The sequence below is a fragment of the Nannobrachium achirus genome, assembly GCF_963921795.1.
Source record: "Nannobrachium achirus genome assembly, chromosome: 15".
In the NCBI taxonomy this organism is placed as follows: Eukaryota; Metazoa; Chordata; class Actinopteri; order Myctophiformes; family Myctophidae; genus Nannobrachium; species Nannobrachium achirus.
The window spans coordinates 38051801-38065160 of NC_137822.1; the positions used below are offsets into that span (position 1 = coordinate 38051801).

General features: G+C 44.3%; 1 protein-coding gene across 1 annotated transcript in view; it reads right to left on the reverse strand.

The window, feature by feature from the left end:
- Positions 1-1270: 1270 nt before the first annotated feature.
- dennd1a (DENN/MADD domain containing 1A) overlaps positions 1271-13360 on the reverse strand; it is a 41861-nt gene continuing 29771 nt past the window's right edge. Inside the window, exons 18-22 of the mRNA XM_080743266.1 lie at positions 12300-12356; positions 11461-11583; positions 10639-10709; positions 7371-7629; positions 1271-6189 (exon numbers count right to left, since the gene is read on the reverse strand). Coding sequence (XP_080599392.1) covers positions 5038-6189; positions 7371-7629; positions 10639-10709; positions 11461-11583; positions 12300-12356 — 1662 coding nt within the window. The 3' untranslated portion in view covers positions 1271-5037. The remainder of the gene's footprint in view (positions 6190-7370; positions 7630-10638; positions 10710-11460; positions 11584-12299; positions 12357-13360) is intronic.

The following is a 13360-nucleotide window of genomic DNA, read 5'->3' on the forward strand; positions in this document are numbered from 1 at the left end:
TACGGGGTTGAGACAATCAGAGCATCAACATGAATAACGACCGTCCCGTACAGGCAAAGAAGTATACCGTTAAAAACACATTGGAGGATCAGGTGCAATTAAAAGCCAGAGAGAATATATATATATATATATATATATATTTTTTTTTGAGGGATCTGTAATTGTGTTCTGCTATAATGTCCTTGTCACTATAGTGGCTGCACTTATAAAAGACGTCTTTAGTAGTTTAATGTAAGTTTTGTTTTGTAATGATAATCTAAATCTGCAAAGTAAATAACAATCTCATATTAATTGTAGTGGAGAAAAAATATGGCTCAAATCTTGTAGCCTTTGGGGTCCCCATCAGATGGGAGTACTTGATATGGAAACGTTTGAAAACAACTGATTGAATTAGTTTTAGTAGTTGCAGTTCAGCTATAGGCTATAGTTTAGTTTAGGCTAAAAACCCCCTTTTTTGTGATTATCCATCTTCAACTGCTTATCCGGAATCGGGTCGCGGGGGTAACAGTTCCAACTGAGACCTCCAGATTTCCTTATCCCGAGCAAACCTCCACTCCCTCAGGGAGTATACCGAGGCGTTCCCAAGCCAGTTTGGAGATATATAGTCCTTCCATCTGGTCTTTGGTCTGCCACGGGGTCTCCTCCCAGTGGGACGTGCATCGAGGACCTTCTTAGGAAGGCACTCGGGGGGCATCCGTATACTAGATGCCCGAACCACCTAAGCTGACTTCTTTCCAAGTGTAGGAGCAGCGGTTCTACTCCAAGTCTCGGGTGACTGAACTTCTCACCCCATCTCTAAGGGAGATACTATCCACCCGTCTGAGGAAACCCATTTCGGCCGCTTGAACCCGCAACCTTATACTTTCGGTCATGATCCACACTTCATGACCATAGGTGAGAGTAGGAACAAAGATTGCTCGGTAGACATAGAGCTTTGCCTTCCGATTTAGCGACTGCAAAACCGCTCCTGCTGCTCTGATTCTCCGGCTGATCTCCTTCTCCGTCTTCCCCTTTCTCTCATTCGTGAACAAGACCCGAGATACTTAAACTGCTTCACCTGGAGTAACATTTGTTCAAAAATGTCCCCTCCCCCTGACACAGTTTGAAAACAATTGGGAAATTGCAAGTGTGGTTGCACCGACGCGAGTCGTGGGGTTGCGGCCGCCGGGACACGAGGAAACCGCCGGGAGGAAGTACTAGGAGACACTGTAAAGTGAACCAATGGAAACCACCCAAAATGATTGCATGTCATCATTTTTAATTACGAGAAACAGAAAGGAAATAAAAACACATCCAACACAAACAAACAAACAAATAAAATAAATCAAACTTAAAAGTGCTTAATTATACTGTAATATAATATTAAAGGCTGATTACCTGTTTAATCATGAGAAGCATACGACCAGGCCCATATTCGCCACAGAGTCAAATATAAGACGAAATTAACCCAAGTCTGTTGATTTCACTGGAACCTTTCGGTGACATTAAAATAAAAAAAGAGATCTACTGCTGTAAACAATGGAAGGACTATTGTTTAAGACGGTAAATAATGGCACACTGTCACGATACCAAATTCAGAATAGCGGAACTGACTTTTATCACAAGAGGTTTAATTCTGTCTGTCATATTTCCTCACGTCCACTGATGACTATTCCACTTTAAGAGCAGAATAGATTTCGATTCGGTTCGGGGAGACACTAAATCTCAGCAGCACCGAACAGCCGAATTAATGATGGTACGCGTCCCCCCCCCGAACCTCTGAATGACGTCATATTGTAGCTTAGACAGAGCCGAACCCAAATAAATTTGTCTCTAAAAGTGGAATATGCATCGGCCCTTACGTGTAGATCTCATGTGGGTGTAAAGCCAAGTGGTTCTCAACGTGGGGTCTGGGGACCCACAGAGGTCCTTGAGTGGGTTCCAGGAGGTCCCCAGCTAAATGATTGATAGTTAGGAACCAAATGGAGCCTTAAAAGAAATAGTTCATTACATTACTTATTTTCAATCAATTACACACCCCACGAGGCCTTGAATTCACAGAGATTTTTGTGTTTGTTTTTGTCGCTTTGCTAAACCTATAATTTGATGACTAGAATTTGCAGGTCAATTGAGTTGACTCCGCCGTTCATCAAATGATTGGCCCAGGAATGAGACAAAAAACATCTCTGTGAATTCAAGTCATCAAAAAAAAAAATGCATTTGGCTGCGAATCCATACGTGAAAAGATGTTGGACCCCAAAGGAGAAGATTTGTGTTCAAAATTATTCAAAATATTTCATATTTTTAAGATGTTTCATAAAAATTAAATAAAAAAGTAGATCTACAAGCTCACCCCCTGGAACAACCCACCCAAAGGACTCACTTTGAGAACCACTGACATAAATGTATAACATGGTGGGTTGGGATTATGGACTGTAATCCATACGTCCGTTTCCTTCACAGACTTTAACAGTGAACAGTTAAAATAGTATATAGTGACATGAGGTGTTCTGTAAACGTGGATATACTGTGTACGTATGCAGTATACACAGTCGCAGATGTAGAAGTTCCCATACTGTTTATTGACAGGAAGTTAGCAGAAAGCAGGTCTGTTGTAGAGTTACAGATATTCAGTGTCTCACTGCATAATGTTAAAGTGGGTCATTGATCAAGGGGTCAAGGGGAATTCACAGAGTTCGTCACACATAATTCAGGGATTTAAACGACACGAGCCCCAGAGTTAAGCCTATAGTTTATGATTCGTCGCACGATCATGTTGCTAGAGGAAAACACTGGATGTTTTTCGGGGGAAAACCAGTTTTTCGGACGTGACATAATTTTTCAGTTCATAATAGTTTTTCTCTTCATCGAGTGATGCATTCATGACTAGGGTTGGGATTCTCTGGGATTTTAACGAGATTCCGGTTCCTTTACGATTCCCTCTTAATGTTCCGATTCCTTAACGTTTCCCTTTAAAAGATGGGGTGCCATGATTTTTGTCCCCCCTAAAACATGATGATCAGGTATTATGATTATACTAGGAGGAAGATTCTTTCCTAAAAAGTGTACAGAAAGTGTTAAAATTATGTTTTTATGTGGCCACGCCCACCAGTTCATTAAGTATGCCTGGTTGTCAGGTGCCTGGTTGTCAGGTAACTTTACTCTATTAGAGTAATGTTAACTCCATAGACGCATACAAAACAGAAAATGTACAAAACTGTGGCACCACCTCTTTAACGACTCCTATAGTGGGTTCCAAATGGACCCTTACAGGTCTGTACCTCTGAGAGTATCCATTTGGTTCCATTCATACACTCTCAAGAGTTTTGGTGGTCCTTGAAATGAAAAAGGTTTGAGAACCACCGGTATTTCATGGTAATTGTACAGCAGACGTGGAGTCCACGTAAGCAGCTACGATAGTTGTGATAAAACCCGTTTCCAAATGTGATTTCCTCTATGTTGGATCGCAGGGGTCTTCAACGTTTTCAGGCCAAGGACCCCTTAGTTGAGAGAGAGATGAAGCAGGGACCCTCAGTGTCACCACTACATATTGTATAAAATTGTGTTGCAGATTCAAAAAATCTTATAGACAGCTTAGACTTGTTTGACAGCACTGTCATCATGTTGGAGTAATGTGTATTTTCAGACATTTAACCACTTGAACCGTCAAATACTTAGTCTGCTCTTCTTTTCCCCTCTACAAATCTCTTTGCCAAAAATAGCCTATCTACAAGCTTACAGCGCCTCGTTGTAAGCTTGTAGATCTGCTATTTTTGTCTCAATTATATATTTTTTGGCTCAAATGGTTAATGTAAAAAACATGATCATATCACACAAAGATTTGGCGGCCCCCCTGTAGGAACTCTAAGGACCCCCTAGGGGTCCCGGTCCCCTGTTGAAGACCCCTGTTGTATCGGGTTCCTGCCGTTCCCAACCCTAATCATGAGGCAAAGTACACGATGAGCGACGTTGGGTTCCAAAGAGAAACCCCGTACTCGACATCGATAAAATGAAATAACTGCATGTTTGCAATGCGCCACACATTGTCATAACTACCATAATGCCACAAAGCTGGTAATCAACAATAGCGGACTAGCTTCTCTACCGATAAGGGCTAGCGTCATTTTGACAAACACTGGTTTTTTTTTTCTTTCTTTTTGTTTGTTACAGAAGTGTGACATACTTTTCCCTCACCCTTCAAGGTCACTGGCATTTTGTACGTCACAAAAGTAGCTATAGGTATGGAGCGGTATAAGCATGTACGACTTGACTATAAGGTGGCGTCGGAGATGAGGCTTAATAACGCAGCAGCAGAACCAGCTGCAAAGAATCAAACAATTAACTGAGGGTAGGGATGGGACGATAAGCGATATTATCGTTTATCGTGATAAAAAAACACTCACGATAATCGCATTGTGGAGATTTAATTTGTCGTGATATCGTCCTCCGTCATGCACTGGGATCAATTCACCTTTTATTTGCCAAGCTGCATATCCGGTACCGCTTAAACCATCTATAATTGGTAAAAGGTACTTAAATATACGTACTTGATACAGTCTTTTTTTTCACTCTCTATCAAATGTCTTTGCCCAAAAAAATAGCCGATTTACAAGCTCACAACGTGTTGCGTTGCGACACGTTGTGAGCTTGTAGATCCGCTATTTTTTTGGCAAACGTTCCATCCCAGGGTAATGGATTTAGATTATCGCGATAATATCGTAAATCGCGGTTTCTTTTCACACAATAATCGTGATATGAAATCGTCCCAATCGTCCCATCCCTAACCGTGGGACAGTGAGTTGTGCTGAAGAAGCAAGGGCCTAGTATACGGTAGGTCTAAGTGTTCTCGTCCCAGAGGGAAAAGCGACCAAGACTCAAACACACACATTTTACATCCCCGTTGTCTCGTAGACGATGGGGGGAGAAGTCGGCGTCTACGCATCGGCCGCGACTTCAAGCCACCAGACGGGCTCGTTGGTCATTGGTCTGCAGCACAGCTGGTGGTACTTTGGGGGACGGTAAAAAGCCCAGGTTTTAGCGGACGTTATTGCCAGACGTTTAATCGAACGTCTCCCACCTCCTCCGAGGGTTGTCCGCCTTCTCCTTGGGAGGCGCGGCGGCGGCGGCGGCCGGCTTGGCCATAGTCAACAGATCCCCGAAGAAGTCCTGATGAGCCGCCGCCGGCGAGGAAGCATCCTCGTTTTTCGGCGGCGGCCTCCTCGCCGCCAGGTTGGGCGCGCTGGGCGAGTCCGCCAGGGCGGAGAGGGAGGCGTGATTGCTGGCGGACAGGCGGGGCAGAGAGGCGGGGGCGAAGGGCGACCCGATCGGCCGGAAGCCCCCGGTGGAGAAAGCACCCGCCGCTGGGGAGTAGGCTCGGTAGAGTTCAGGCAGCGCGGAGGAGGAGGAGGGGGGGTGCGGCGGCGGCGGCCGGGGCGGGCCGTGGTGGAAGTAGGGCCCGGCGGGAGACGCGGCGTAGACCCCGCCGCCGAAGGGGTTGGCGGCGCCCACCGCCGGGGAGTAGTGCGTGAGGGGGGAGGTGGTGCGCAGGCCGTGGTGGGCGAAGGGGTTGAGCGCCGCGTGGGCGTACGCCGGCGGGAGGCAGGAGGGGAGACCTGGCAGGTTGGGCCGAGGCGGCAGGGTCGGTTTGGAGGCCGACGGACCGGATTCGCCCCCGTCGTAAAGGGAGGCGGCGGCGGCCGCCTGCGCGGACTCGCTAAGAGGGTCTAAAAGGTTCAACAAGTCTAAGTCGTCGTCGTCGTCCGGCCTGGCGGGCTTGAGGAGCAGGTCCTCACCGGGGCTCATCCCCAGCGCCTGCCTGAACTCCTGCCCGCCTGCTGAAGTCCTCCCGTGTCCTTCCCGCGAGCCCGTCGGCGTGGTGCGGGCTTTGGTCACGTGCGGCGCCAGGATCATCCCGGGCTCCGGCGTCTTCCGGCCTTGGGGACGCGGGATGGTGATGTTGCCCTCGCCGCCACCGGACGGGTCGGGGGGACAGACGGGGCTCAGCCCGAAGCCGTCGCCGCTGCCGCCGCCGGGCGGCTGTGCTTCCGGCTGCTCCGGCAGCGGCACGGACGGCGGGCGCTCCCAGCCAGGAGAGGCCCAGACGGGCGCGGCCATGTCGTCCAGCCCGCTCCACTGCTTGCTGTAGGGCTGGGAGAGCTTGAGGCCGGGCAGGGTGCAGGTGGCGCGGTCGCCGGCTGACAGGTCCATGCGCTGCAGCACAAGGAAACGCAAAGAGAACATGAAAATATTAGTGATGATTAAAAAGGAGCACTTCAGCCAAGATGGCACTATTACGGTCTACTCATTCTGTGTCTCAGACGAGGGCTGAGGTCAAGATTGCAAACTTCTTTTTTTTTTTTGGCTTCTATTTTTAATTTTTTTTGGGCTTCCATTCCAGGAAGAGAAAAGCTGTATCTTGGCGTCTGTGTATACATTGCAAGTTTGGGCGTCTTGGGCTGTATTCAATGGCCCATAACTAGAGAACTGCTGGACAACATGACAATGTTGTATTATCGTTTTCCTCGTGTGGATCGGTCGTACTGGAGATAAATATTATTTGACTTGAAGAGGAAAGAAAAACAGAAAATCGGCAGCAGTGGTTGTATTATGTATATATTTACTGGGGCAGTGAAAAAGTTAACAGCCTTGGTAACTGGTATGTGAACTTGTACAGCTCTTTAATGACCCTGGTACCTGTTAAGTGAACTTGTATAGCTCTTTAATGGTACCTGGCAAGAGAACTTGTATAGCTCTATAACCCATTTAGGCCTAGAATTATTGAATGCTTTAACCAGTGAAAAATAGCAGATATACAAGCTCACAGCGTGGCACCGAGTGCTGCGCTGTGTGCTTGTAGATCTGCTATTTTTGAAAAAGTTGTGAAAATGTGTGCAAATCTTTGAATGTGTGCAAATCTTTGAATATATGTATTTTTAAAGCGAATTTTGCAACTCAAATTTTGCTTCTGGGGGGGGGGGGGGGGGGGGGGTCCCTGGAACTAAATATTTTGAGATGGGGGTCCGTGGCCAAATACATATCATTTTGGGGGTCCTTCACATGAAAAGGTTTGAGAACCACTGACATAGTAGTCTCTCAAGAACAGACTAACTGAGCTCCAGTTAAGTGAAAAGGACCTTTTCTTTGATGATGGATGGCCAGATTGCTGACATAGAAACATACGTTTTTTTCAAAAAATCTTAGAAGGATTCAAAAGACAGTTATAGAATCGGGTCAAAATTCTAATTTTCACGATTTTTCAAAAATGGCAGATCTACAAGCTTGTATATCTGCTATTTTTCAATAGCTAAAGCATTACATAATTCTAGGCCTAAATGGGTTGGTACCTGGTAAGTGAACTTGTACAGCTCTTTAATGACCCCTGGTGGTGGTACCTGGTAAGTGAACTTGTACAGCTCTTTGGGCGTCCTCAGGTCCTCCAGACTCTTGGCCAGGCTGAGCGGCTGCTGGCCGTCGGGCTCGTCCTGGCAGCTGAACAGCTCCCCCAGCAGGTTGACGTTGGACATGGCGGCGGTGGGGCTGGGCGGGGCCGTGCGATGCTCCGCCCCCAGCAGGCCCGCGTCGCCTCCTCTGCCTTCCGCCGCGGCGGCGGCGATGGACTCCACCTCCTTCAGCGAGCGGTAGGGCTGGGGCCTGCGGGAGGCGCCAAAGAGGCCGTCTTTTAGTCTCGCGGCAGTGCACCGAGACTCATGCAGTGTGGAGGGCAGTTACAAGTAGTAGGGCTGTCACGATGATGACATTTTACGTGAAGATGAATTGTCACTCAACAAATTGCGATTAACAATTCAATTGTGTTTTTGTTGTTGGCAATTACATTTCTGTTTGGCTTGTAGGCTTTGAAGTTGCACATGGCAGATATGACACATAACCTAAATATACAAAGAAATTACTGACATATACTTCATATTTAAATAACAAGAGTGGAAATATCCGTTCTACAAGCTTTAAACCATGCCAGATTTTTGAAAATCATAACAATAAAGTTAATAATAATAATAATAAAATAAGAGTGCAAAATCGTTTTTACTACTTTTACTTCTACTTGAGTCATTAGCATTTTAAAGTATAGTAAGGCAAAGAAAGTAAAAAGAGAAAAGAAAATAGAAGAAATGATTGGATGATCAAGCGTCCAATCAAGAGAGGTGCATGAAGCCAAACATATACTGCCCTACAAAGCCAACAATAACAACAATAACATTTTTGGACACACCGACTTTTTTGTGTATCCTAAAGGTAAAATTAGCCTTTGTGATACTGGGGGATAAACAATTACGCCAAGAACAGATATACTATCAGTGTAATATCACTTATGTGCCTTTATCTCACTTGGCTGACCAGTTGAAATGTTTTGTTCATAAGTTACTGCATAGTTACTGCACTCTGGCTTTTTATAGGGCAGTATAATCCGTCGCACAGCGGCATCGAGCGTCGCAAACAGCCGACCTTCAAGTTCAGGTGGATTCACTCACACCTTCCTCCACGTCATCATACTGTGGAGGAACGTGTGAGTGAATCCACGTTATCAGTCTGGCTAAAGCCAGGCTAAAGACCTGGTACTTATAAGACAGGCAAAATAATTCTAGGGCAGCTGTTTTGGACGCGCAACGCCGCCGCGGTGCGACTCCAGTATGAATGAAAGGCTTACAGGGGAGACCATTGGAAGGAAGAGAAGAGAAAGGGTTCGTTAAAGCCCGAGGCGCACTGGAGGTCGTCGCGCTGCAGCTCGTCCTCCGACGAATCCTCCGACAGAAAGACAGTGTAGTGGCGCGTAGGACGGGCACAGCTAGAGGACCACAGAAGAAGAAGAAGAAGAAGAAGAAGAAGAAGAAGAAAGGGAAAAGAGGAAAAGAAGGCAAAATCTGGAGTGTTTATATGAAGTCAGGCGTAAGGCTTTTTTTTTGTTAAAGGGATACTTCACTTTCAAACATGTCACGGGTAATTTTAACATCTACTCAAGCTTTTGTGTTTCGCCCCCAGACAGGTTTTATGTTGCTTGTTTCAGTATTTAGAAATTAGACATTAATGTTATATATGGGGTTTAGGTGGTTAACAGCACACAGTGGGTGGTAGAGAAGAAAGGATAGGAAAATGATGATTCACAGAATTCTGATTAATATGTCGTAAAATGGACATGCACAACAATAGCCCATGAATTATCCCCTTTTCCACCCTGTGATGATAGGGTTTGAGTGGTGGAGGTGTTTCTATAGTGTTAATAACGTACAGGTCAGGGTTGCTGTCCAGGCCTACATTGTGGAGGTGTGTATATATTGATAATAACATACAGGTCAGGGTTCCTGTCCAGGCCTACATTGTGGAGGTGTGTATATATTGATAATAACATACAGGTCAGGGTTCCTGTCCAGGCCTACATTGTGGAGGTGTGTATAAATTGATAATAACGTACAGGTCTGGGTTGCCGTCCAGGCCTACATTGTGGTGTTTCTATAGTGTTATAGTTTAATAACGTACAGGTCAGGGTTGCCGTCCAGGCCTACATTGTGGTGTTTCTATAGTGTTATACTGTAATAACGTACAGGTCTGGGTTGCTGTCCAGGCCTACATTGTGGTGTTTCTATAGTGTTATACTGTAATAACGTACAGGTCTGGGTTGCTGTCCAGGCCTACATTGTGGTGTTTCTATAGTGTTATACTGTAATAACGTACAGGTCAGGGTTGCTGTCCAGGCCTACATTGTGGTGTTTCTGTAGTGTTATACTGTAATAACGTACAGGTCAGGGTTGCTGTCCAGGCCTACATTGTGGTGTTTCTGTAGTGTTATACTGTAATAACGTACAGGTCAGGGTTGCTGTCCAGGCCTACATTGTGGTGTTTCTATAGTGTTATACTGTAATAACGTACAGGTCTGGGTTGCTGTCCAGGCCTACATTGTGGTGTTTCTATAGTGTTATAGTTTAATAACGTACAGGTCAGGGTTGCTGTCCAGGCCTACATTGTGGTGTTTCTATAGTGTTATACTGTAATAACGTACAGGTCAGGGTTGCTGTCCAGGCCTACATTGTGGTGTTTCTATAGTGTTATACTGTAATAACGTACAGGTCAGGGTTGCTGTCCAGGCCTACATTGTGGTGTTTCTATAGTGTTATACTGTAATAACGTACAGGTCTGGGTTGCTGTCCAGGCCTACATTGTGGTGTTTCTATAGTGTTATACTGTAATAACGTACAGGTCTGGGTTGCTGTCCAGGCCTACATTGTGGTGTTTCTATAGTGTTATACTGTAATAACGTACAGGTCTGGGTTGCTGTCCAGGCCTACATTGTGGTGTTTCTATAGTGTTATAGTTTAATAACGTACAGGTCAGGGTTGCTGTCCAGGCCTACATTGTGGTGTTTCTATAGTGTTATACTGTAATAACGTACAGGTCTGGGTTGCTGTCCAGGCCTACATTGTGGTGTTTCTATAGTGTTATACTGTAATAACGTAAAGGTCTGGGTTGCTGTCCAGGCCTACATTGTGGTGTTTCTATAGTGTTATAGTTTAATAACGTACAGGTCAGGGTTGCCGTCCAGGCCTACATTGTGGTGTTTCTATAGTGTTATACTGTAATAACGTACATGTCTGGGTTGCTGTCCAGGCCTACATTGTGGAGTTTCTATAGAGTTATACTGTAATAACGTACAGGTCAGGGTTGCCGTCCAGGCCTACATTGCTAGACGGTCTCTTCATCATCATGGGCCTGGGGGGCCGCGCCTGTGGAGGAAACCAAAACAACAACCATTGAATACCATCATCCTTGCTGTCGGGGCAGAAACCTTGCATCTCCATTTCTGACACAATTAGCATGACTGGTTGGGTTTACTTTGCGTACTGTAACAAGTAAGACGCAGTAAGGCCGGACAAGCGAGTCATAAGGTTTGAAAACGTAACCCATTTAGAACGGGTACACATTATTGTGTCTCATTATTTTATGCTTTAACTATTGAAAAATAGCAGATATAAAAGCTCACTGTGAGCTTGTAGAGCTGCTATTTTTGAAAAATTGTGAAAATTTGAATTTTGATCAGATTCTATAAGTGTCTTTTGAATCCTTCTAAGGTTTTTTGAAAACCCTATGATTCTATGTCAGCAATCTGGCCAGCCATCGTCAAAGAAAAGGTCCTTTTCACTTAACTGGAGCTCAGTTAGTCTGTTCTACCATATCTGTGGTTCTCAAACTTTTTCATGTGTAGGACCTCCAAAATGATATGTATTTGGCCACGGACACCCATCTCAAAATATTTAGTTCCAGGAACCCCCCAGAAGCAAAATTTGAGTAACATACGTTTGCTTTAAAAATACATGTATTCAAAGATTTGCACACATTTTCACGACTTTTTCAAAAATAGCAGATCTACAAGCTCGCAGCGCGGCACTCGGTGCCGCGCTGTGAGCTTGTATATCTGCTATTTTTCAATAGTTAAAGCATTCAATAATTCTAGGCCTAGATGGGTTTTTAAAGTACCTGTCCAAAGTGCACGGTGACGGGCCTGCGGTGGTCCAGGCTGCTCCACACCCCCTCCCTCTGCTCCGGGTCGTGTTCGAGGGCCTCCACGCCCGCTGTGGTGTAGCCGTTCTCCGCTTGCTCCTGGAGAGATCAGTTTATGTTAGCAGGAGATTATCACATTCACTTGTGTTGTTGTTGTTGTTATTGGAACAACCTTTAATTAATTTTCTCCACCTCCTCTGATACATGTAGAGTTAGGGCTGGGAAATATCCGGACAAAATTAAACATCTTTTTCTTTTTTGACCGAATACCTCAAAATCGATAGTTACAGAAACGTACTGTAATGTAAAGATTATCTTTGTTTGTTTATTTCTTTAATAGCAAAAGTAAGTGATCTTCAAGCTCACAATAAGTTGCATCACGACACGTAAAGTGAGTTTTCCTTGCTATTTTAAACGATTTTCAACAAAATACAACATATTATAAAATAGGTAAAAGTCATTAAAACAAACAAAAGACAACACTTATGCCATATCGCCATATTACCATATCTAAAATCTCAGATGATATTTAGTCTCATATCACAAAATCGATCTAATATGGATGTCTTGGCCAGCCCTACATGGAGTGCTTGTTTCCAGAGTGAGGGGTTTCACCATAGAAGAGCATAATAATAATGCATGGGGATTTGGGGATGTTCACACTTTAGTATTACCCCAAAAAGACACTAGGTGTCACTAGTACACTATCCCCTGCTGGTTTTCAACTCATTTCAATATGCTACCTGGCAACCCTATTTAATCTGATTTATTAACTGAAAGAATAAAAATAAAAAATAAAAAGTATTAGAGTATACCTTCTGCTTGAGTCGGCTCCTGACTTCCTTAATGCCCATTTTAGCGTGGTCCTTCGCCTACCATGGACAGAGAAAGTGCAACAATTAAGTTAAAGGACAACTTTGTTTTTTTACAACAATGGTTCATATTTTAGATTGTAATTAGAGAAAAGAAAAAGTGAGTGTTAAAATGTTTTCATTTGCTTCGTTCTATTGTTTTATCGCGTTTACCGTGCTAAAATGTGGGGCATGCGTACGCATGGGGGCATGCGTACAAGTGTCTAAATATGTATTGTTTGACACAATAAGCCAGCAGTTTCTTTATTGCTATTTACAGTAACACTTCTAGCTCCCATGAATCACATCCAACCATGAAAGGTTGCGTTGTATCTTGGGAATGGGCTCATTCTGTGTAAAATGACATATTTAGCCACTTGTATGCATGCCCCCAACCACTGAAATAAGAATCTCTAAAACAATAGAAAGAAGTAAATGAAATACTTTTAACAATCATCTTTTATATTCTTTAATTACAATCTAAAATATGAACCCTTGTTGAAAAAAACTAAAGTTGTCCTTTAAGGAAGTATGCTCATTTGGCGCTGATGAAGTTTATTTATGTTTATGTGTGCAACCATTAAAATCGGGAAAGCATCCATTTCATTTTAGATTTTACCGTTGGCTACTCAAAAATGGCAGATGTAGAAGCTTGTAAATCTGTTATTTTCGTGACCAAATACATATCTGGGGGTCCTTGACACAAAAAGGTTTGAGAGCTACTGATTTAGCAGTCAGTGGGCCTCAGGTCTTAACCCATTCAGAACGGGTACACAGTATTGTGTATCATTATTGTATTCTTTAACTATTGAAAAATAGCAGATATACAAGCTCACAGCGCGGCACCTAGTGCCGCGCTGCAAGCTTGTAGATCTACTATTTCTGAAAAATCATGAAAACTTGAATTTTGATCTGATTCTATAAGTGTCTTTTGAATCCTTCTATGTTTTTTGGAAAAACCTATGTTTCTATGTTGCGGCAGTGCGGCACTCGGTGCCGCGGCTGTGAGCTTGTATATCTGCTAT